This window comes from Lepisosteus oculatus, chromosome 9 (assembly GCF_040954835.1).
Source record: "Lepisosteus oculatus isolate fLepOcu1 chromosome 9, fLepOcu1.hap2, whole genome shotgun sequence".
NCBI lineage: Eukaryota > Metazoa > Chordata > Actinopteri > Semionotiformes > Lepisosteidae > Lepisosteus > Lepisosteus oculatus.
Window position 1 is genome coordinate 47,288,018 of NC_090704.1, and position 25,470 is coordinate 47,313,487.

The 25,470-nt window shown below is 44.8% G+C and overlaps 1 protein-coding gene across 2 annotated transcripts; it reads right to left on the bottom strand.

Moving 5' to 3' along the window:
- Positions 1 to 1,498: 1,498 nt before the first annotated feature.
- mycbpap (mycbp associated protein) lies at positions 1,499 to 25,244 on the bottom strand. 2 transcript variants are annotated; one of them, XM_069194686.1, is made up of 20 exons: positions 25,054 to 25,244; positions 23,656 to 24,967; positions 19,921 to 20,042; positions 19,474 to 19,636; positions 18,998 to 19,104; positions 18,470 to 18,653; positions 17,575 to 17,690; positions 17,320 to 17,470; positions 16,185 to 16,303; positions 13,950 to 14,062; positions 13,670 to 13,778; positions 11,693 to 11,885; positions 10,385 to 10,572; positions 10,100 to 10,246; positions 9,359 to 9,499; positions 8,390 to 8,520; positions 8,037 to 8,152; positions 7,289 to 7,440; positions 4,873 to 5,055; positions 1,499 to 1,712 (listed from the first exon to the last, which is right to left on the bottom strand). In XM_069194686.1, the coding sequence occupies exons 2-20, from the start codon at positions 23,666 to 23,668 to the stop codon at positions 1,632 to 1,634; spliced, it is 2,529 nt and encodes an 842-aa protein (XP_069050787.1). In that variant the 5' UTR covers positions 23,669 to 24,967; positions 25,054 to 25,244; the 3' UTR covers positions 1,499 to 1,631. The 2 variants fall into 2 exon arrangements, with proteins under 2 accessions (XP_069050787.1, XP_015211357.2); XM_015355871.2 differs by having other exon boundaries at positions 23,602 to 24,967.
- Between the last annotated feature and the right edge of the window lie 226 nt (positions 25,245 to 25,470).

Here is a 25,470-nt window from a genome sequence, read left to right on the forward strand (position 1 = left end):
ACCATGGGGGCTGCATTACCAACAGAGAAGGAAGAAGAGGCTCTAGCACGTGCAGACCGAAACATACAGTAGAATTGTCTCGTTTTCCTGTTGCAAAAACACTTTCATGCCCTTGTGTGATTATCAGCCTTCTATGACATCCACATCAGTTCCTGCTTTATTGCTCAAGGACAAACAGGCAGATACAGCCAGAAACGGATTGTGTCTGCTCCATTATTTTATTATTATATTGTACCCATATAATCTAATACTGTAGATCTAATAATCTAATAAGTAATTCACATTATATGGCTGGAATCGGTATTCTATTATCCTTATAGATTTGTGAACAAAACATGAGTGTTTCCCACCCATTCACATCATCTGGGCCCTGGACAGTAGTGAGTGGTGAGCCCAGCCCTGCAACATCTCCTTTGGTGGTGACAGAAACCTGAGCACCATCCCTGCCCTGCTGCTCTGCTGAACTCACAATCCAACAGCCAGGAGCCATGCAGGCAAGTAAGAAAGAACCCCAGACAAAGAAGGCTGTCAGTGAATGAGCACAAATAACATCAAGAAGGCACAACGCACACACAAATGCGGTTACATAAAGATGAGGAACAATGGGACAAAATGGAAAAGCTCAATCAGAACAGTAAGGCATCTGTCTGGATGATGGCTGGCAGGTGCTCACAGACAGGTGCCTCACAGCTCTGCAGCCACAGCTCACTGCCTGGTCCACACTGTGATACATGAACAGCAGCCTCGGAGAAGAGCCAGCTTCCAGCTCCCCACCCCAGCTGAGAAACACAGCTTCCCGAAAGTCAGTGACCACTTCACTGCAGCTCATAAACTTTTCATGATGCTTTTAGTATGAGGAAAGGGCAAAGCTCCTTGACTGCCAAACAAAGAAGTCTGCACACACAAGCACGAACTAGAAAAGGACTAAGAGAACCGTGAGATTGTTTATAGTCAGGCTGATATACAACATGGTGTTATAAATTAGTTAATCATTTTTATAAACCATTTAAACATCTATTTTATGAAAGAATTAGGAAAATATACAATATCCACATATGAGATTCATAGTACAGATGTCCTTAGGAAGACAATGTGTGTCAGGTGGTGGGAATCACAGTGTGGTTAGAGGTGAATAAAAGTCAGGAGTGGCCTCTCACAGAGCTGACGTCAGGCCAGCAGACCGCCATGCTCAGGGCACAGCATACTGACAGGACAACTTCGCAACCCTGATATCCAGTAGCTGTTAGATTAGTTTCTAGCTTGTATAAATCTTTTTTTTTTTAACTCAGATCCAGCTGTGGAAAGAAAATCCAGAATCCTTGCTCAGTATTTTGGAAGACAACAGTAACCTGAGTGCACAGGTTTGAGAGTCGGCTCCTCACACTGGCCCTATACTCGCCCGCTGACTTCGTGTCTCAAACTCGTCAGCCCCGTAAAGAGAACAGGTCACTGGGGGAACATCGCTGATGTGAGAATAGAGCAACTAACAGAAGCCCGATGAAACAAGTTGAGAATTTTTAATTAGAAACATACAGTTTAGCTGCAAACAAGATGTGATTAGGTACTGGGCTTCCCACAATAATGGCGATAATAGTTTCCCAGAAAGTCGGGATCACACATTAACTCCTGGATCAGAGCTGTTCTTTGGTTTTCTTCACGTCCTCACACAGATCAAAGAGGGACTCCACCATGGCAGCCAGCAGCCCGTAGACCTGGGAGGGAGAGGAGGGGGCTGTGAAGGAGCACACTGCACACACAGGCTGTGCAATATGATCCTCTTTTAAAAAGGGACGAATAGAGGTTAATCCCGCATTGAAAAGAAGAAAGGCAGAATGTAAATACACATTTCAGCCATAGCACCTTCTTCTTTCTTTCCTTAGTTCATAATGAAGGGGTACACTTGCCTTCGCAGTCTTTACATTGTGACAGTGTGTAGTGGGAGGCGTCCAGGTTGAGGGGAGGGAAGCACCAGTGTGAGGTTAGCAGGGACCACAAATAACACAAAAAGAACAAACAAATACCCAATAAGACAAAAAGACAGTGTGCCGCTGTGCCTTGCGGCCTCCAGGCTGGGCTGACGCTGTTTAACGGGGTCCAGTCTGGTGAGCAGGGGGCGTAAAGCAAGAACAAAACGAGAACTTTGTAAGTGAAAAAGGTGTGTGTGTTTGCCTGCCCCAGTGAAAGTGCATGATGGGACAGGCAAAAAAGAAAAAGAACACCTTACACGGGTGCAATCCTCTCTGGGACTGCCCCTGTCAAACTCCCCCCTTCCGGGGGGTGTCCAGTGTGCCTTTATAGGACCCGCCCAGCTGGGACTAGAAAGGTGAGGCGTCGCCCTTCCACCAGGGCTGTACTCCACACTGGGCACTCCCCCCGTACAGCCACAACATGCTTTGGGTTTCACCGGCCAGCCAGGTACAATGGGATTTTATCTACAATGAAATATTTTGGTACAATGTACATAAAGCCAAACAAAGGTCTGGTTTGTGTCAAAGGCTCATAAACACATTCCTTTTGTCCTAATCAACCTTTCACAGATTCAAGTAAAAGAACTACAAACATATCAACCCAAAGATATTTCCTTTCTTCTCTTTTCAGCATGGAATAAACCTTTACTTGTTCCTTTGCAGCCTACGCATGCTGGCACAGCTCCCTACTTGAAGGAAGCTCCCTACTCCTGACAGCTACTCTCTATGGGGTGGAGCGGTTGTACTGTGGCTCAGGATCTGCACCAGTGGCTGGAAGGTTGCCGACTCAAATCCCACAGCCAGAAGAGGAATCCTACTACGTTGGGCCCCTGAGCAAGGCCCTTAACCAATGGCACAATGGCTGACCCTGCTCTCTGACCCCAAACTTCTTTCCCTGTCTGTGTGTCTGTGTCTCATGGAGAGCGAGCTGGGGTATGCGAAAAGACGAATTCCTAATGCAAGAAATTGTATATGGCTAATAAAGTGATCTTATCTCTTGAAGTACAAAAATATTGTGTTAATGTTTTTACATACTAATGTGTAGTCTAGCTTGCAAAGGAACAAGTAATAGGTTTATTCCATGCTGAAAAGAGAAGAAAGAAAACACAACATTTCGGATGTGGAGCCTTCTTCAGGTTTAATTCTTTAACCTTGAAAACTATTCTAGTTTATAGGTCTTGTGGCCCTAGAAAAGGTTATTTCAGCACTATAAAGTTCCCAAGTAAAGAATAGGCCTGTTCAGAGCTCAGTATCAATGGAAGATACTGAATGGTACTCTGTTGCAGACAGCCTCTGGAAGTAGAACGGAGGGCACAGAATAGGTGCCCAATTTTTGTCTTATTTTACAGGTGCGGATTATGAATGTACTCTGGCACAATTTTGCAAGACTTGACAGCAGATGATAAAGGCCAGATCAAGTAGGAAGTACATGCCCTGACTGCTAGCAAACCAGCCCCCCACAGCTTAAAACATGGACTCTATGCAGGGCCTTAAATTTTCTTTTGAAGGAGAATCACATCACTCTCTGAATAAAGAATAAAGTTCAAGACCGCTGTGTAATCCAAAAATACAACAGTTTTCTGAAGGATGTTGGGCGCTGAGTACAGTGACCATTCACTCTCCACTTTCGCCATTATCTGTGAGCCTGCACTGTGAGGTCCTTTAGACTCTGAGGAAGAGGCTGGGTTAAGGCTGGCTGCAGTGACACAGGAGAGAGATGCTCAAGAGATTCTGGGGAAAGCAGGTCAGCCAGCAGAGTTTCTGGGACAGGATGCAGCTTCAGGAGTTATTTTTAAAAGGGGAATCTGTGTTGCTGACATGCTTCTCTCTTCTCTCTCAGTTTAAGTGAACCTTTTAACTCATCACAAAATGCAAACACAACTTCACAAATGTGCATTTCAGATACTTTGTAAAAAGAGTTAGTAATTATTATTTACAGAAATAAAACAACACTTTTGACTAATTGTGTGTTTTGAAATAGGGGTAAGGGCTGCCCCACCCCCACATGGAGTGCAGCTGACTGACTACTGGATGGGTGTGAAAATACAGGTGCATTGCTGTGACTGCACTGTTATTGAGTCCGTCATGATGATTCAAGTGACACTTGTAATTCTCTACATAAAAGTCTCTGAACACCACAACAGACCTCGCGTCACGCCTTCGAACACTGCCTGGGCTTGGGACACCGTCACAGATTTCAACCTGTGCAGGAAAGTGATAAAGGCTGTAGGCACCAATAATGGAAAGAAGCTACCCTTTTAAAATCTATAGATGCCCACCCCACACACTGTCTTGCTTACAGTAGTCTTTCAGATCTCTGTAATAAATTATGAGCCCTGACTCATACACGGCCTTCAGGGCTGGTGCTGCATTGCGATCAGCGAACCCTCATTGTGATGCAATGTGATTCACACAGTGTAGAGCTGCCGAGCGAAGGCATTGGCAGCCCACCTCTCTCAAATCCCTCAGCAATTCACTGCGTTTCTAACAACGAGCTGTGTGACTACAGGCAAGCAGCGGGTTGCAGTGTGGATGGACCGTTCCTGAAGAGTCTTAAACAAGCTCACAGCGGTGCTCCTTATGCGGGCCTTCTTACTATGTTCCTTTCCTGCTTATAAAGATCACGCAGATCAAACAGGAGACTTACCTAGACGGGTTCCAAGGTTGCTCCCTGTGGCGTTTACTACATCATCAAGGCCACCAGAGGCAACTCATGAACCATTAAAATAATCAGCTAATACTCAGAATTCACAGTTTTCACTATAAAGAAATGATATTAAGGTGTATTTGATTTATGTTATCCTAAGGCATGGGAGCAGCTTTTCAAAGCAGTCATATTAGTGTAGAAGGCATGTTATTGAGAGCTGTTTTCCAGGACGAAGGGCTTGAAGGTGTGGAGCCTGACCTGTCCATGGAGCTGCCGGAGGTATTTCTCCTGCAGCGCAGGGTCCACCTGCTCCTGCTGACACTCTGGGTGCACACTGTCCAGGCTTTCTGCCGAGGAAACCTGCTCCTTTCCGAATCCCAGCGCAGGTTTCCCAGCCTTCCTGTCATCCCGACCCTTCCCTTTCTTACTGGGAGGGCGGTCCTGAAGAAACAGACACAGGCCACAGTCAAACGCTCTCACCACCTGCCAGAGCACATTCTAGAGCTATGAGTCAGTTATTAATAATTTTAATCCTTCAATTTTGCATTTACAGTGCCTTGCGAAAGTATTCGGCCCCCTTGAACTTTTCAACCTTTTGCCACATTTCAGGCTTCAAACATAAAGATATACATTTTTTATTTTATGTGAAGAATCACCAACAAGTGGGACACAATTGTGAAGTGGAACGAAATCTATTGGATTTTTGAAACTTTTTTAACTAATAAAAAAATGAAAAGTGGGGCGTGCAAAATTATTCGGCCCCTTTACTTTCAGTGCAGCAAACTCACTCCAGAAGTTCAGCGAGGATCTCTGAATGATCCAATGTTGTCCTAAATGACTGATGGTGATAAATAGAATCCACCTGTGTGTAATCAAGTCTCTGTATAAATGCACCTGCTCTGTGATAGTCTCAAGGTTCTGTTGAAAGCGCAGAGAGCATCATGAAGACCAAGGAACACACCAGGCAGGTCCGTAATACTGTTGTGGAGAAGTTTAAAGCCGGATTTGGATACAAAAAGATTTCCCAAGCTTCAAACATCCCAAGGAGCACTGTGCAAGCGATCATCTTGAAATGGAAGGAGTATCAGACCACTGCAAATCTACCAAGACCTGGCCGTCCCTCTAAACTTTCAGCTCAGACAAGGAGAAGACTGATCAGAGATGCAGCCAAGAGGCCCATGATCACTCTGGATGAACTGCAGAGAACTACAGCTGAGGTGGGAGAGTCTGTCCATAGGACAACAATCAGTCTTACACTGCACAAATCTGGCCTTTATGGAAGAGTGGCAAGAAGAAAGCCATTTCTCAAAGATATCCATAAAAAGTCTCGTCTAAAGTTTGCCACAAGCCACCTGAGAGACACCCCAAACATGTGGAAGAAGGTGCTCTGGTCAGATGAAACCAAAATCGAACTTTTTGGCCACAATGCAAAACGATATGTTTGGCGTAAAAGCAACACAGCTCATCACCCTCAACACACCATCCCCACTGTCAAACATGGTGGTGGCAGCATCATGGTTTGGGCCTGCTTTTCTTCAGCAGGGACAGGGAAGATGGTTAAAATTGAGGGGAAGATGGATGCAGCCAAATACAGGACCATTCTGGATGAAAACCTGTTGGAGTCTGCAAAAGACCTGAAACTGGGACGGATATGTATCTTCCAACAAGACAATGATCCCAAACATACAGCAAAATCTACAAAGGAATGGTTCACAAATAAACGTATCCAGGTGTTTGAATGGCCAAGTCAAAGTCCAGACCTGAATCCAATCGAGAATCTGTGGAAAGAGCTGAAAACTGCTGTTCACAAACGCTCTCCATCCAACCTCACTGAGCTCGAGCTGTTTTGCAAGGAAGAATGGGCAAGAATTTCAGTCTCTCGATGTGCAAAACTGATAGAGACATACCCCAAGCGACTTGCAGCTGTAATCGCAGCAAAAGGTGGCTCTACAAAGTATTAACGCAAGGGGGCCGAATAATTTTGCACGCCCCACTTTTCATTTTTTTATTAGTTAAAAAGGTTTCAAAAATCCAATAGATTTCGTTCCACTTCACAATTGTGTCCCACTTGTTGGTGATTCTTCACATAAAATAAAAAATGTATATCTTTATGTTTGAAGCCTGAAATGTGGCAAAAGGTTGAAAAGTTCAAGGGGGCCGAATACTTTCGCAAGGCACTGTATATGGTACGAAAACATTTCCTAAGTATGCATTCATTGTGTGTTACTATTTTGATTTGATTATTTATGTGGAATAAACAGGCCTTTCACAATGAGCCTTGTTGATCTCCCTAACAAAGACAGTCATGTCATCACAAAGGGAATGGCAGGGCCAGGCAGTGACATCACTGCACAGGGGCACAAGGAAGAGGGGCTGGGGGGGGTTGCTCCTGTTGTAAAGTAGGATTAATCGCAAGCTTGCAGACTCTTCTTGGAAATCGATAACTATATTAGTTCTGTGTGAAAGTAAATGTATTTGTTCAGTGCAATATCATTCTCAAAATGCAGTGATTTTCATCTATCAAAAAGCAGCAACTCTTTCTCAGCAAGAGCATTATGCCAAAAAGGCAGATATGACAGAAAAATAACAGATGACCATCTTCTGAGGAGATGCTGCTGCGCTGCAGGCTACTGCCCCCTGGTGTTTCCTTGACGTCAGTGCAACCAGGCCTCACCTCTACTGGCTTGTCCTTCCCTGCCTGCTTCCCTGGTCCTTTCTTCTCCTCCTTCTCTTTCCCGCTGCCTCCTTTCTTTTCCTCCTTGGACACCATTCCTTTCCTGTCCGCTTTGTCATCCTTCTTCCCTTTCCCCCCTCGGCTGGATTCCACTGAGAGTGTAGAATGAGAAAAAACAAAATCCGTTTACATTCAAAACAGTAGTTTCTGAAAAAAATATAAATATGGAATATAAACTAAAAGACAAATTGTTGCTTAATAAATTATCTGGAGACAGCAAGGCACAGTGCCATCAGGACTCACTCACAGCCCTGACACAACAGCTCGGTTTTCTCCCACACAGTGCTGGGGAGAGCGAGAGCTCCTTCAGGACACTCAGAGCTTGTACGCTTATCAGCTGATCAGCTGGAATCTTTCACCTGAACCATTAAGAGCTCTGCAGCACCCCTGAAAACCCTGGACGTTTGCAACGATGTTTCTTTGCCCAGAGTTTCAAGATCATACCCCTGCATAACCTTCTGCAACAGGCCCTTTCAGACCCACAAGGTTCATCTTGCTGATAGAATGTATCTGTGTCTCTCCATTTTGTATTTGATATTTTCACAATTACATAAACCTCTACAACAACATTTTTTGTTTTAAAGTATCAGGTCTCTGCACCAGGTAATGCGTCCCATCTCTCCTCTGCAGACCAGCACAGCGGTAGTGCTCTGCACAACAGGCTCTTGAGGGCAGGTGGGCAACTCACAGGCTTCGTCCTGCAGCAGGTCACCCCAGGTGTCTCTCTCGGGCATGCCCAGCACCTGCCTGAGCAGTGTGGCCTGGCAGACCAGCTCGTCCGCTGCCTCCCGCCACAGCTGCAGCCTGGAACAGAGCAGCAACACAGAGCTACTACCACATGCAGGCTGGGCACCTGGCCCTCTGTCTCTCCCCAGTGACAGATGTAGCCTTGAACTATGACTTTAACACACCTGACTGATGAAAAGCTTTGCTGGGTGAAATGGGCAATATCAAAAGCTGCACAGTTCTTCTATCTCACACTCCCTAGAGCCTCTCTCCCACAGTCACGCCATTGGTCTCACCCCCCTCCTTGTCACTGACCCTATCAGGTGAAGCAGGTCGGGCTGTGAGTGTGGCTGGGGCTGACTGAGCTCCAGGACCAGGCTGTTGAGCTGGGAGAGTGCTGCTTCTTGCTGTTCTTCCTCCTCTCCCTTTGGCATTGACAGTAGAGCCTGCAGAAGGATATCCACAGAAACACAACCTGATGATTTCAACACAGTGGATGATACTCTAGTTCATCTCTTTTAGCAACGACTTTGTTTTTCTCTAGGTTAAGCATTAAAATACTGGATAATAACACTAACAATAATTTTAAAATCTCTGAAACACCCAAAAAGTAAATATAGTATTAATTCTCTCATACTTTAAGATATTTTGTACCTGAAAGCTAAGGCTGTCTAGGTTTGGAATAAAACCTATTACCGGTTTAACTAATGTGGTTTATGGGATCTGAAATTCATTAAAAACTCATGATGTTGACAACAGACAGCGCAAGAGTCTTTATATTTCACAGATTTGCCGCCCTTTTTAACAAGCAAACAGCTCTGGGAGGCTGACCCAGTGCGAGCTCTTTACATTTCCAAACATTCTACTAATTGGGCCCCAAGTGAGAATGTGGAATTAAACGACACCAATTATGCCATTTCATAGCTAATCATCACCCAGTGTGTTTAATTACGAATGACAGAGGACTCCTGTGGCAGCTGTTACTACAGTCTCCTCGAAGACTTCTCACTCTAACGCACGTTTGTTTTTTCTATCTTTCTTTTTCAGAGTGGAATAAACCTGGCTCCTGTGCAGGTACAGAAGGCAGGCTTGCTGTAGTGTGCTGCTATATGTATTCTTTGAAACTGCACCAGAGGGCATTTATAGTACAGTATACTAGTGGGTGACTATACTGTGTCAGGAATCTGGAACAGTCAGTGAGACTTACAGTGTTTGGAAGATGGCTGTTGTAGTGTTTAGCTTGTATTGTGTGAGGGAGTGAGAAGGGGGAGACCCCAGACTGACCTGTCGAAAATGGGGGATGGAGAGGTCCCAGTCCTGGCATGCCTTGGGGTTCTCCATGCCACCAGCGTGCAGGCTCTCTGCACCCACACTCTGCTCCCACAGATGCCTCAGCTTCTGCACAGCCCCATGCACATACTGCAGCTTCAGGAAATGAATAATAAAAACAACTAAATAATTCCATGACATGATGTACAATAGGACACTAAGCAGCTCCTTTAGATCATATTTGTGCTAGTCATTGCATTCAAACACAGTCTCCCAATCTGCAACAGGGTGAGCTGTGTGTGTAAGAGTTATAGAAGACTCCTAATGTGCTAATAACAAACTACCTTCCAGATATAAAATGTTCATGTCACTCAATAAGACTGGAAAGTTTTAAAATTACTTCGGAACAGCAAATAAACTTCAGCACTTGTAAGACTGTACAAACATTTCTACAGAAGTAGAAATCGCAGTAAAACTGCAGTTCTCTTTGGCCACTGAAAACCCAAAAACAGTAGTTCCCCAGTGCAACACCTCCCAAAGTATTCCTTTACAGGAATCATACACACCTCATTACAGGAGTCATGTCCTGATGTTGATAATGGATATTGCAATGATCCACACTGCTGGAATTGATAGTAACACATACTGTACCTGCCCAAAACGCACTAGAGTGCTGATTGGGGAGCCCTGTCCTCCAGTACAGTCGTGACCCGCTCTGTTTATTCTCCATGTACAGGGATAAGGCTTGTGCTGTACCTGTGGGTTATGCTGGCAGAATCTCTCCTCCTCTGTGATGTAGGTCTCCACTGGAGAGCAGGGACGATCGGGGGTCCGCACCCCCTGCAGAAGCTCGTTCAGGATCTGCCTAGCCACTGTCTCTGCCTCTCGGGCCTCCAGCTCTCTCTGGGACACACAGAGGGGTTTAGGTAACACAGGCTCCAGGCCTTTAGTGATGTGGCATTGCACACACACACACACACAGACAGACAGCTTTCAGAGCCCTTTGCTACAGAACCCCAGGTGCCTCTCGTACTCCCTTACCTGCAGAGACTCTCTGACCTCAGCTGTCTTGTCCTCATGCAGGGCGATGCCCCTCAGTGTGACCTGCAGGGCCGCACCCCCAAGGAGTACAGGGTGTGTCTTCAGGGCCCATGTCTCGCTGAAGATTCCTGGGCGCACGGACTTGAAAGTGAAGAGGATCCGCTGAGTGTCCCCTGGCAGGATTACCCCTGAGTCACATAAAGAACATCACCAGTTGACCCTGATTGAGGAAAGGGCATATTGCCGAGACCAGGATCACAAGTCCCAGTCCTGGAAAGTCACAGAGTCTTCTGATTTCAATTTTAACATCACTTTATTAACCCTATACAATTTCTTGCATTAGGAATTTGACTTTTCGCATACCCCAGCGTGCTCTCCATGAGACACACAGACAGGGAGAGAGCCTGGGGTCAGAGCGCAGGTTCAGCCATTGTACAGCGCCCCTGGAGCAGTTGGGGTTAAGGGCCTTGCTCAGGGGCCCAACGGAGTAGGATTCCTCTGCGGGATTTGAACCGGCAACCTTCCAGCCACAGGCGCAGATCCTTAGCCACAGAGCCACCACTCCGCCCCAATTTCAAGGCACTTAATAATTCAACCAACTATTGAATTTATGAGTTAAAGTTTAAAATGAACGCATAGTCTCTGACAGGAGACATTTATAATACCTGAAGGACTGAGACTTCAAGGAACAGGGTTGAGTCAAAGACTTTGGACTTTTGAGTGAGTAGTAACACATTTTATATCCTCTATTCTTCCAATTTTAGTTGGAAGTTCAGTTCCACGTTCTGACAATGTACCCAAAATTCAAGTGTGTGTTTTAAGGCTTCATTCATAAAACATAGAGCACCATGCTGTTAAGAACACAAAACAATAGAGAAGGAAAACATCACATTGTCATATGACAAAATTATTTCAGGTGGGTAGTGTGTCACCATGCGGAGGCTGCAAAGGAACGGGTAAAGGTTTATTCCAGCTGAAATGAGAAGAAAGGAAACACGTTTCGTCTGTAGAGCCTTCCACAGCCGAATTGTTATATTACAAAATTATGTTTAGAGTTCTTAAGTTAAGTTAAGTGTTTAAGTGCATCTTCTACATTTCTTCACCTTAGGAATTTATTTTTACTTCATCAAAAAAATCTGTTAAGTGATGAATGGTAGAAAATGCCATGTGACTACACCTGTACAGCAAGCAATCAGATACACATTGTGTACAGCAGCATCTGTCAGGTGTGCTGTGCGTACTAAAGCAGTATATTGTGTGATATGTGTCATTGTCAGCGAGTGGCATTTCCTGGGTGATACAGCCAACCTTCACTGGTGTTGAAGTAAAAGTGCTGACTGCTTCTGTCAGGCTGGGCTGGGCTGAAGCTGCGAGGTGGCGGGAGATGCTGCCAGCTGTAGTAGACAGCAGTGCTGCCATCGTTGCTCAGCTCCAGGTGGGACACAGCCTGGTCCCCAGCCACAGCTTCAAACGTCAGCCGAGCTGCCACGCCCACCTCACCCTGCAGACACAGTGGACAAAGACAGCACCCCTGTCAGGAACAGGCTGAGGGGCCCCCTCTCCATGCAAGACTTAACTTGGCTCTGACAAAGGTTTAACAACTATGACGATGGTTTTCTCTTCCAATGGAACTGGGACATTCTTTTATTACTAAGAAATTCGTCAAATTGTACCCACATGAGAAGCATCACAGCAGTGGAACCATTCTGCTCACAGGCCAGTCTCCCTTCCAGGTCGTAATGAACACAGGGCATCTTCAAAACTTCCCAGTCATCTGGACCTTCCCAGGTCTTTAACTATAAATTACTCCAGGGCTTCATGGAATCCCCTCAATATCCACTCTATGATCTTTAATCCAGACCTTCATTCTGCTATTGCAATTGTTGGCCTCAAGGAGCAGACTGAGAGATGAGTTTTTGCAAATGTGAAAGGTTGATTAACTTTTTGAAGAAAATGTACCTAGATCCATTGTGGAACTCAGAACTGAATATGGCCTGATTTTCAAAATATCTTCAAACAGACCACTTTCAAAATATTCTTATAAAAAATAAGCAATTCAGTTTCAGATATCCACAATTAAAAGGTTGCTAATAACCGCAAGATCCATATATAGAAAGTCTCTGAATCCTGTTGTGTCCCACTGTATTCTGTCCAGTTGCGATACCTTCTCACTTGATTTTTTAGGGACTATTTGGCAGAAAGATTTGGGTCACAAAATTGATGGTGAACTTTAGTGTAGGATAGGTTAGGATATTCCCTTGTCTGTCCAGCCAGAGATGTAATTCCAACCTGGACTCTTTCATCCATGTTTAGGGAATGCAACAAAATCTTGGAAAGATTTGGAAATCTGCACACTGAGTTGCCTGAAGGTCTTGGTACACCTTTCATTCTCTCACCAACAGAGAGAATCGTTTTTGGAGCTATTGCAGTGTTGGCATTGGTCCCAGAAAGTGTTAGTCATAGTTAGTTATTTGGCTAAGAAATGTTTCTCCCACTATATGGTGGAATTCTGAGGCAACGCCAACTGTGAAGATGTGGGATAACAAAGTGTTAGAATTTATGGATCTTTAAAAAGTTACATAAGAACTTCAAAAGAAATGTTGAAATGTTATAAAACTACTTAGGATATTGAGACAAGCCTTAGACAATGGTAATGCTCTTGAACATCGAAAAACCAAGTTTTACTAAGATCAATGCCACAAGTATCTATTTAAAACCACAATTAATTAATTGGGCTTCAACCTAAGCCATCCAATTCAGGGTCTCAAGGGTACCAGAACCTTTCCTGGCAAGCAACCGGGGCAGGGCAGGATATGCCCTGGACAGGACACCAGCCCATCACAGGGCAGACACACAGACATGCACACACTCACACCGAGGATCAGTTTTCCCTGAAGCCAATAAACCTACCAGTATGTTTTTGGACTATGAGAGGAAGCCTGAACACCCAGAGGAAACCCATGTGAACAAGGGGTGAACTCCAGGCAGACAGCACCCCAGGTCTGGAATTGATCCCAGGGCCCATTCACTGCAAGGCAGCACTGTGCCTCTTTGCTGCCAGGTATGCATAGTATGTGCTGTATTCATCTATATAGTTGTAAAAATGATTCGAGTAATAAAAACAAGCTTTGCAATACAGTACCTTGTCAATAACAACTTACAGTACCAAATAGGATCAATGAATGGCTACACAGTTGCACGTTAACATCATGCTTACTTTAAACAATACTGCCTGTCCTTGGTGGTCACTCAGGAGTAGTTCCTGAAAAAGCTGGCTGAACGTACCTCGTGTGAGGAGGAGCTGTTGATCCAGCGAGCAGGCTGGCCGCAGAATCGAAGAGAGGGTATCAGGAGGGCCTCCATCATCACATCAGGGTAGTCAGCCAAGGGGTCTCTAGTACAAGAACAATAGGAATCTGCATCTCCACTCTGAATTTCTCTCTTACTTTCTAATTCAACACCTACAGTGTTACTAGTCAGATGCAATGCAAGAGATAGAGATTGTTCTTGTAGGTGTAGGTTACAGACATTAAATAAGCGACCCTTTGAGAGGGATCCTGCTCACTGGTTTTCCTGTTCGTCAGCCCAGGTCTCGCGGTCCTCCTCCTGGGAGCAGCTCTCTGCGCTGATGGAGGTGAACGGATGCCCTTTCCCAGTGACCTCCAGCCCATCTATCTCCTGTGTACAGAGAGGAAAACAGTGAAGAGAGGTATGGGAATGGGGAAAGGGAGAGAGAAACCAGAGCGGAAGATTGACAAGAACAACCAAGCACTCTAAGGTAAGTGTTATTGTAGCAGGAGTTCAAAACATAGTTGCTGCAGTAGTAGTATAGGCAATGGTAGTAGTAGTGGTAGTAGTAGGAACAAGTTAAGTTTTATTCCATGCTAAAAAGAGAAGAAAGGAAGCACAATATTTTGGCTGTGGAGCCTTCTTCGGGTGTGAGGTAGTAGTATTAGCAGTTGTAGCAGCAGTAGCAGTAATAGTCGTGGTAGTATTAGTAGTAGTGGTAGTAGTAACTGTAGTAATATTAGCAGTACTGTAGTAGTATTAGCAGTAGCAGTAGCAGTATTAGCAGTGGTAGCAGCAGTAGTAGTATTAGCAGTTGTGGCAGTAGTAGCAGCAGTAGTATTAGCAGTAGCGGTAGTAGTGGTAATAAACACTTTTGTCCCTTAACTGCCACAGCTTACAACAACAAAGTAAACAAAATAAAAAAATAATAGAAACTTAAAAAAACAATGAGTTGAAAATCTGTACTTATTCATGCGAATCATATATATTCCTTATCATGTAAAATATGCAGAATGAACAAAGAAAAAATTACAGAATTAACTATGTATTAAAAGCACAATGAAAATGAACCTGTTAGGAAATGTAACCAATCAGGGGGGTGTTCAATAAGTGGTAAAATATAGATGAAGGAAATTCTAAACAGCACCACTTGCTGTCTAATCTGTGGCGAAAACCTAAAGATGTTTATTATAACCACTTGTTTCTTATCTATTCAACACCAACTTCAAGTAGCAGGTCCATCTCTGTGTAGAGCTGGGCTAAGAGGAAAGTGCAGACTTCTTGCATGAGCAAGATGAGAATGGGCATCCCACACCCACTCTCCTTTTATTGGTTTATCATTTACTAATTACATATCCATGGAGCCAACAATATTTATCTTACAAAGAGTTATGGCACAAGTAAACATGCATCGAAAAGAAAATCATTATGAGCGGCACTTCCAATCGATCCATATTCTTTACCAATTCATCCATCTAACTACATTACATAGAACAGTACATTGAGATTCACATGCTTCGCTAGAACATCTGTGTCAATGCATGACAGACGTTAATAAAAACAATTAAAACAGATGGTATAAAAAAGAGCACAGAAAGCTGTTTTGTATTACATGATTGTTTGCTAAGGAGCTAAAGTAGCTGTTAGTTTACCATGCTAATTGATTTAAATTATCCCCAAGCTGTTGAGAGCAGGCCTCTGACACACTGTAGTCAGCTCACACATGGCACAGCCTGCTTGGGAGCAGTAGGAACATCTCACACCATCTAATGGAGGCATTGGTAAGCTCTGTGCAGCGAGACGTGTCTAGGCATGGTTTGAGTTTTATTAAACTGAAAGTCTTTTTTTGGTTTCTTATTTAGGATTTTGCACAGTCCTGCTGACAGAGTCTTAATAACAAGAACACTGTGTATGCTGTTTAGCCTCAATGTATAGTTCTGTACAGAACATTCCCAGCACTTAAGAACATAAGGAAACAGGAAAAATTGCAAACTAGAGGAGGCCATTCAGCTAAAAAAATCAGTCCATCAGTAGCTAACTGGTTTAATGATCTCATCAAGCCGTTTCTTAAAAGAAACCAGAATACTGGTTTCATCAACATGACTAGTTGACTTTTATCCACAATCTCTGGGTTTTAGTGTACGTTCATTCTAAAAATTCCACTGGCTTGACTTTGTCAATGCCTTTGAAGATTTTAAATACTTGTACCTTCATAATGTCTGTTCATGACTAAAAAAGAACTAATGACTGCTCCTTCAGCTGGTCAGTGTAGGACAGGCTGGATACGTATCTTATCTTGATGATTCCAGAGCAGCAATTTATTTTCTACAATCTCGTGAACAAAATTGTACAGTTTTCTAAAAGGTACCTTACTAATGCATTATACAATTTTAATCTAACATCTTATTTTTTAAAATTTAATTCTACAGTGCATTCTGCAGCTTTTGCTAAACACATTGATATTCATGACGAATGAAGTAGAGTCCCTGCAGTCACAGGAACAGTTGCATACCGGCTGGTTAAAATCCAGCTCCTGCAGGACATCGCGCAACTCCTGGCGCCGCTCCTGCAGGTACCGACTCTGATCCCAGGCCCGTTGATGCTGGACTGAATCAGCTGGGACAACATTGCCTGAGCAGAACCACACAAAGTCATGAAATATCCCATGAAAGACAGAAACTAGCAACAATATTTCAATACCTGAGTAATTCATATGAAACAACAAATGATTCCAAAATATGTTATGACGTGAATACAGACAAAATTGGTAACATCTGGCTAATGTCAACATTTCCAGCTTCAAAGCAAGGAGGGTGTTTGCTGAGATGTAGTTGTCCCAGATTCTGTGATCAAAGCAATCCTAATGTTTACCATGGTTTACCTTAATTAATTGAGTTCTGGATAATGATTAAGTGTCAATCAAGAGTTCAAGAAGACAGTATAGAATTCACAGGCAGATATAGAGAGTGAACAGAGAGGGTACAGGAAGAGGAAGATATAGAAGCCAATTGTTCCAGATCACCCAGAAAGACCAGATTGGAGCTAAGTGTTTGAACCTTGTTAAGAGAGCTTGCTATTTTGTGGCTTTTCGGGAAATGTAAATTCCTATGTAAAGAATCCCTCTTTTAAATACGGCCTGTGCTGGTTTGTGAGTGCATTTTTAAAATAGGTAGATTGGTTCTAATAATAAATATTTGTTTAATCCAGTGTGCCTGAATTATTACTCTTTTCACCAAAGCTCAGCCAGAGAACAAAGAGCTAATGTGCCTCTAATTATACCAACCGTATGGGTACATTCTTGGCAGAAACCTTTACAAGTTGGGGTTATGTTTGTGTTTTCTTATTGATTTGCCTACTTGGTAATTTCTTGACGTTTTCAATTTTCGTAAATCCCCCATTTGTAACATTATTAAACTAAAGATATTGATTTATGTATCAAAAACATGAAAGTGGTTTAGTTTTGCCTATTTGTAAAACTGCAATGCTTAATACAACATGACTCAGTTCTAAAAGTTTGCAGGCTGAAGTGCTGTATGCTGTGTGCATACTGTATGTTAGTATCTCGCGGTTCTGTGAGGACAGTGTAAGCGCTGCTGCCTCTCAGCTGGTGTGAATACTTTCTCTCTCCTGGTGCTGTGTGCGCGTACCTGTCTCCAAGCGCAGCTGGCAGGACAGCCCGACATGAGTAACAGGCTGAGGATTCCCTCTCTCTGTCTGCGTCAGAGACATTGTGATGCCACTCATCTCATCCCCAATGCGCTGCGGCAAGCTCCAGAACTCACTGCCCACGCGGTTCCCCTGCAGTCAACACAGCACACTCTCACATTGAACCACAGCTCTCACCCAGCACCCCAGACTGCAAACACAGCCTTTAAATACTTTTGACTAGAGTTGTGTCCGACCTGGCCGGGATGCAGTGAAGGGAGGGCACGGCTGATCAGCTCCCGCTGTTCCTGTGTCTGTCTGAATCCGTCTGCCTGGTTCATCACCAGGCACTGCACAGGCCTCTTCAGCAGACCTACAACACAGCAAAGAGGCCAATCATTCCTGGAGGCTTCATGTTGCTAAACTTTCCAGCAGCATTTCTATTGCTCTCTATTTTCCCAGCAACATCCTCCACATGTTTCAGTGTGTCGTGTGAAAGAGCGCATTTGAGCGAATATAGCCAATGTGCTTTCAGTTGTGTCTCCGAATGTGACCCTCCTCAACTACTGCTCAGTAACGATTGATTAGTAACAATCAACCTTCAGGCACAGAGGGACTAACTGCAGTGATCTAAAAATCTATTTTGTGAGGCTGGGTAAAGACAGAGACATCCATAAATCACAGGTTGTTGCAGTAGTTTTATGATCAGATACCTTCTCTTCTCTTCACAGTTTGTATGATTTCTTTCTTTCTTTTAAGCTTCTACTTACTGTATTGTTGTGTGTTTTGTGTGGTTGCTTTGTTTAGTTTTCACAATTTAATTAAATAATTGTTAAAAAAATGCATATATATTTCTTGTTCATACAGCACCACATGTACAGTAGCAAACTCTATAATGCCATGTGTATGTAAAAGAGCTGCATGTGTATTGCTGTATTGTTGTGTGTATTGTATATTGTTGGAGTGTAATATTTAAACAGATTTACATCTACACATCTTGAGCGAGCTGGCTGGTGTGTCTTTCACGCTGCTCCATAGAGCAGTAGTGTTAAACACACGGAGGCAGTTATTCCTCGCTTTGCTTGAGTCATGTATGTAGGGTCTGGTGGGGTCTGCCAGACGGCCAGGTGGTGCTGTGGCTGCTACACCCACGGGAGATGAAGCCCTGCTGGCGGTGGCGCTCGGCCATGTGGTGCTCCCAGTGGCGAAGAGCCCGGGTCTGGGGGGCGGGCGGACTGGACCGGCCTGCTGGTGGGGCTCCGGCCTGCTGCCCTCCGGTCAGTGCTGCCTCTGCTGGGGGGCACGGCCCCAGGGAGTCCGGCACCCTCTTCAGCAGCTAAAACACACACGTGTGCGAACATCATACCCATCCGCCTCAGAGGTGACATCTTAGGGGAAACCGCATCTTTCTGATATACTATCACATTTAAAGGTGAAAAGACACTATGCACACTTCAATACTCTCATTCCATGACGTGAACAGATTGCTCACTGGCAATCTGTAGTGAATACATTTAGAGACTTTGAACATTAGACTGTTGTCAGGGGACTCAATCTACAGTGAGTCTTCCTTGGGGAGTACTTACGAAGCCCCCCTTGTCCTACCTTAACCCTATGGTTGTGTGCACACTGATGCTAGGGTATTATGAGCTCATGTTTAGACCGGACGGACTCACTGACCTCAGTGTCTCCTCTGGCCTCCACCTCTCTCTTAAAATCCTCCAGGCTTCCCAGGATGCTGTGTGGCAGCACCATTCCCTGGGCATCAAAGCGAGGCCCGCCAGGACCTACAGAAACACGGGTTAGCAGTCAGTCTGGAGTCAGACACTACAACACCCAGGAATCTCACCCATGCTAGCTGTCCAGCTCATGTCTCTTACTTTGAAGGCTTACAACCATTAAAATAATTCACATTCCTGAGCTGAGAGGTTAAGAACTACATATAAAATATTGACACCTGAAGAAGACCCCACAGCTGAAACGTTGTGTCTTTTCTATACCTTTCAGCATGGAATGAACCTGTTCCTCTGCAGCCTATGCCTGCTGACACAGCTACCTGCTCAAACGTCTTCATACAGTATATTAAAGTCTTTAGATTTAAAATATATAAAAGTCTACCAGTACATAAGGAGTGTTTGGAGCCCTGCCTGTCATACCCATGTAGTCCAGCAGCTCCACTGTGGCATCCAAGGGGACAGGTCTTGCCACAGCCACCTTAGCTCTCCTCCTCTGCTCCACGAGAGGCCGGCTCTTTCGCACCAGCACCCGGGTCACACCTGGGGCCTTCTGGCTGTTCCTGGGTGGCTGGGGCACCCGCAGCTAGGGGTACAACACCCAGTGACAGGTGAGAAGAGAGACAGGGACATGTATCCATCATTGATGTACTGGTGCTCAAAAAGCACTATGAGTCTAAATATCGCCGTTTTTTTTTCCCAAACCTGAGAAGAACAGCGGGTTAATTTTTTTTTTTTACATGCATTCCAGCCCTGGAAGATCTGCCTCCTCTGAGCTGTCCTGAATGAGCCTCAGATTCCGCCTTCCTGCTGTCTGGGCTGGGCCCACCCATCCCCTCTCTGAATGTGGCCCCTGACCTCCACACCCACCTTCTCCAGTTCCTCCACTTTAATGGCCAGTGCTTGTATGTCCTCCCCCTTCAGAGTGGGACTCTGGGGCTGCTCCTCTGAGATAGGGGTGAACTCCTCTGAGGCTTTCAGGCGCTTCTTTTCTAAAATACCAGAAAAAAACACAACAAAGAGATAAATCTTTTTTCTAAAAAAAACAGACAAAATGAATGAGACAAATACTGTGATTTGCATGTGCAATGTTTTCTGTCTTATTCAAAGGAAAGTGGAAGGTGTAGTCAGGACTGTGGTATAAAAGACTTATGAAGAACATGATGAAATACTCCATCTTGCTAATTTAAAATTATAAGGTGAAAAAACTGAAAATATAACAAATCAGATAACAAATGAGATGATACTATATGGTCTTTAATTCAATTCTTAGTAGCCAAATGAGGATTTCGTGCAATGCATCTTGAAATAAATTGGTCTCAACACTAGCTGGGAAGCTTTGTCCAGACTCCCACAATCCTCTGTGTTAAAAAGAGCCTCTTACTCTTAAATGCAATTCATATTTCACAGGTGATTAGTATTATGTCGTAAGTCTATTGGGTTGACCTTGCTAATGCCTTTAAGAATTTTAAATACTCACAGTCTTTTTGTTTGAGAGTAAAAGATTATGTTCTTTCAGCTTGTCAAAGCAGAACATTCCCCTTGAGCCCGTCATTGTATCTAGTCACTCTTCTCTGGCTGATTAATTCAGCTCTAACTATTGTTTCCATAACCTTAAAGGAAGCAGGATCTATTGGTTTCTAACAGCTTGCCCAGTTTTGCCTTTCTATGAAAGGATGCTATATCACCAATGTTCCGTAACGCGAATTACAAACACCTGTCCATTTTGTCCAGGAAGTGATTATCTATGTTTGGGGCCACAGAGGTACCACCTGTGGTTACTGGGCTCCGAATGGATCTTAACAAGACAAACTCATAGAAAACCCTCCTTGCTGGTTAGCCTGAGACATAAAGTGTGCACCAGCCAGACGCACACCCTGAATAACAGAGAACATTAAACAGGCAACATTATCCTTTCAGGCTACAAAATTAGACTGTCTGAGTGAGGTGAATATAGATGGAGGACTCCATATTGGGTGCTGACTCTACATACAGAAGTCAGAATATAAGAGTAATTGCACAGGTCTAATGCCATCTGATGACATAAATACAGTATCTGAGTGTCACTACTGGATCTGGATCTGGAATATTTGTACATTTCCACATTTGTATGAGGTTAGGAGAGGAATCTACAGCCAATTCCTCTATAAAAAAGCTCAATAGTGGGAAGGGTCATCTACTCTTGTAATGGATTAGTCCTGTAAAGTTTAGGGGTGAAACATTACATTAGGATTAAAACGTTCAGTCTTGTCATGAGCCAAAATATCATGAGGTTAAGAATCTAAAATAAACTGCTGCTGTATCAGAGCAGTCAGAGTAGCTGGTATCACTTATTTGAGATACATTCCTGGCAAAAACTGGATTGAATTAGACTGAACGGGCAGATTAGATTTCAGAAGACAGGGAAACTGAAAGGCCACCAGGTTAGGGACCAAGTCAGGGTTGGGTAGTCTTAGAGTATGAGGGCTGGTCTTGCCTCAGAACTGGATCCATACGTCCTTACAGGGAGAGTTTGTGTATAGATCCTGTGCACCACAGTACCAGGTTAGGGAGATCTACCACACCAAGATAAAAGAAGATGCTGCAGGTTTCATGCCTGTGTATTTCTAACAGTGGGAATTAATCACTCAGCTTGTTTTGTGAAACTCTGAACACTGTTATGCAATGCTGGGATTTGTTTCAGTTCCTGAGGCAGACCATTGTTTCCATGGCTACGTAACGTTTCTTTCAGTGTACCTTTTTCTGCACCTTTCAGCTACAAAGTACATTAAGTCCCTTTTTGATAAATTGGCTGTACAGGATTTCTGACAGTGACCAACACAGTGCCTATTGTGTGTCCATTCACAGTAGCCTTGGGTTTGAAACCAGGCAGAGGGATGGGGGCTTACTGTTCCTGATCTTTATTTCACATGCAGCCTGTTCTGCACAGCACAATACACTGACTTCACGCACAGAGGTGTGTGAGAGAGCCTGGTGCAAGGGAAAAGAACACAGCGACCAAACCACACAGTCTCCCAGTGTGATGGGGTTCACTTGCCACAGCAGTGCTCCTCTCCAAGACATCACAACCTGTGCAGTGTCCTGTCTGCAAATCAGCAGAGAGGTGCAGGATCGCTCTGCAAGCTTTCTGGCTCGTTGGTGTAGCTAATTGATGGATAATTGTCCTCTAAAGAAAACACAACCTTACAACTACACTGCAAAAGGACTTTACATGCTGACCTTGTGGCTAACAAGCACAATTATCTAATCACACACAATGTTATCTTGTCATTCAGCCTTCAAATCACAGAGGCCTGTGTGCTGCAGTCCTTGCTGTTTCAAGGCTAATTTCCAGCTTTTATTCAGAGAACAAACCAGGCTGGAAGCCTGCAGATCGTTTCCTTAAATGGTCTCTGCATGTTAGAAGTGTGATTTATAAAGTAAAACAGAAAATCATAAGCTTGTTTTTTTTTTTGGAGCAAACAAACACAATCTTAGGGAAATGTCTTTCAGACTGAATTCTATCAAAAACCAGCAGTCCTATTACAGGGCATGCCAGCAACTGCCACTCCTGAAACTGAGTTTAAAGATATGGAAAACAACGAGTGTCTCCTGCCCACTCTTGAAGGGACACATCACACATTATCACTCATAAGTCTAACTGTGTTTTTCCCTCCTGATGTGATGGATTGTCTCATCACAGGAGTAACAATCCACTCCATATACATTTATCAGCTCCCACGTTTTATCCATATAAGTGACGGCCCAAGGCAGCTACAATTGTTCCATGTAGGAGGTGTCACATTTATAGATTCATGTAATCGGTGGCTGTAAGAATGTAAAATATGTGTGTGTGTGCGTGGGCTAAAAGTAAAGGAATCACGATTCACAACAGCGCACTCGTAACGCCTGTCGGCTCAGATCACAGGCATCCCTCTCAACTTTTTTTTAAAAAACTTTTACAAACCATACATTCCTCTGAACTCGGGTCCGAGCATCTTCCCGCCTGTGCGCGGACTGCAGAGACATCGGCTGCGCGTTTTCGCACTCGGGATGAGGGAAATATTTGTCACTTGCGAGGGATCCCAACGCTCTCTAGCAGAGTCTTTCCTCTTACGCCTGTAGCAGTGGGTACGTTTCGGGAATGAGGCTGTGAATATTGCTTTTTCATACCACAGAACTGCACACAGTAATTTTTAAACATGTCTAGCCGATTGTGCGCAATCGGGGCGCATTGCATCGCCTTTGATCCCGCTCCAAGGGTGCTAAAGAAGGTCGAGGCACCGATGGGTCTCTGGAGCAGAGCTGCTCCTTCACAGACTCTCTCAAGGTCCGACCGAGACCCCAGCCCTACCGCTCAAACCACAGAGGGAGAGCTGTGGAAAACGCCCGTGTGGCGACCAGGGGGTCAGAATAGATTATCTCGACGCAGTAAAAGGAAGGACAAGTCGCTGTTGTCAACAAAAGTGAGATAGGTGAGCAGGAGGGTTATACAAGGGGCACACAGCCTTGGGTCATGTGATTCCTCCGGGTCAGAGGTCAGCCGCCGGAGGTCAGGCGGTCCGCTCCTACCTGGGGGTGTCCGGGGCCTCGCCTCCTTCCGCGCTGGCCGGCCCGTGGACTTACTGTTGCTGGACATGCTGTGTCTGCCTCCCAACACCGACGGTTCACAAGCGGACTGTGTAAATAACTCGAAGGGCTTTGCAGACACAGCCCGACTCCTGTCGCCCTCTCTGCGCTCAGATGCTCTGTCTTCCCTGTGTCCAAGTGCAGGACAAATAAAACGACAGTGCACAGTTTATCGCGTTGTAATTGTCAGCTAGGCGAAGGTCCTTCCTCCAGTTTATTTCAGTTTCTTCGCTCTTTTATCTTGTGACATAAAAACTTCTTTCTTCTTTCCTTTTCCCGGCGTCTCTCCTGGACTCCATGGCAACCGCAGGCGCCCTGACGCGACGGAGGGCGTTAAAGGCGAGGACACTTTCTCTCTGCCGACAGATAACCCTCCGCTGCGCTCGGGTGGAGACCGGCCCGGCGCACTCGGGTTTGACCTGGGTGATATCCTGAGTGACAGACGCGAGCGGGCGCTGTTTGTGTTCTCTGGGAAACACCGTGTGCTGCTGAAATATGACTCACGTCGTGTTACTCCAGCACCTGAGATAATACACTTCGTTCGCACTCCAACACACTGCAAACTTTAAATAAAACATTTAAGACTACGCACAGCTATCGGCCCACGCATATCCAGGAATAAATTATATTGACTAAAAATAACCATTTTTTTGCGTGGTCGTAATTAGCGCTAATCGCGTGGAACCGGGATTACCGCTGTGATGAATAAGCATGTAAACCGTGAGGAACACGGTTACATATGAGGCAGGGTCGCGGTTCAGGGGGATGTTGTGTCCAGCACATCACACGGACACTAAACCAGACCTTCTCCAGCTCAGGATTGCAGTTTTCTTCTGCAGGGGGTTTCTGTTTGCGGATGGTGTCATATGTATGTGCTGAAACACACTGCTGATGAAAACGCCCCAATGCCCAGCAATGAAATCTATCCCTAAGGATATCGGATAGTCACCTTCCCTGAAATCCTTCAAGTCAAGTTTCAAAACATTCTTTACAAATGCTGTTATTGAACCGGTTCTGTGTCTGCCTCTTTGCTTTCCTGCGCTATTCCAAACCATCACAGTCATTGTGTCGTTGTACCCGGCCGCCAGACCGTCCGGACAGACGGACACTGCTCGACTCACAGGTCATAAACACTCCGTTTGCTAAAACTCCCTGCGGCTCTATAAGCCCCGCGGCTGTGGAATTCTATCCCTAAGGACGGCGGGTGGACCGCGCGGTTCCGGATGGGTCCCGGGTGTCACCCGCGCTGGTGCTGCGCTTCACCACTGATTCAGCAAGTCCCCTCCTGCGTGGAAAGCGATCTGCATTCCTAAAAACCGCAAAACAAATTCAAGGAAGTATTATTAATAAAGTGTGTTTAATTTGAACATGAATTTGCAATAAATTGTTTCGTACCTTACTGCAAAATCCATTGCCCTTAACCCCCTTTACATATAGTTCTCCTGATGCCATCTCTGTGTGGTTGTGTTGTTTTTCTTTAACAATGCGCAAATGTAGTCTCCTTGCATTAACCCGGACGTGAGAGTCCTGGCTAGGGTTGTGCGAGTCTAGAACAAACTAATAGTCGTGTTGTCTAAGCCAATACCTTGGATTTGTCCTAGTAAGGACTGGCTAAATTGCCTCAATTAGCTATTAAAAGCCAAACGCGCTACACTGTCCAAATGGTCTCCTCTTGTTGGCAGATTTCTTGATGTCCCTGGCCACGTGATCAGCAGTCGAGACGGACACACTTTGTCCTGCTTGTCAACAGATCGCGCTCTCGTGAGCCGGGAGCTCTGGCTTCGATCCCTGTCTGTCATCAGCCGGCCGGGA

What these genes read in the sequence shown, in the direction of transcription:
- mycbpap (XM_015355871.2), bottom strand. Translation starts at nt 23,668, where the DNA reads ATGTCCAGCAACAGTAAGTCCACGGGCCGGCCAGCGCGGAAGGAGGCG. An exon ending in TTACTTCAACACCAGTGAAG is followed by an intron (nt 10,573 to 11,692) that starts GTTGGCTGTATC and finishes TATGTGACTCAG; the next exon opens with GGGTAATCCTGCCAGGGGAC. An exon ending in GGAAGGACAAGCCAGTAGAG is followed by an intron (nt 5,056 to 7,288) that starts GTGAGGCCTGGT and finishes CTGTTTCTTCAG; the next exon opens with GACCGCCCTCCCAGTAAGAA.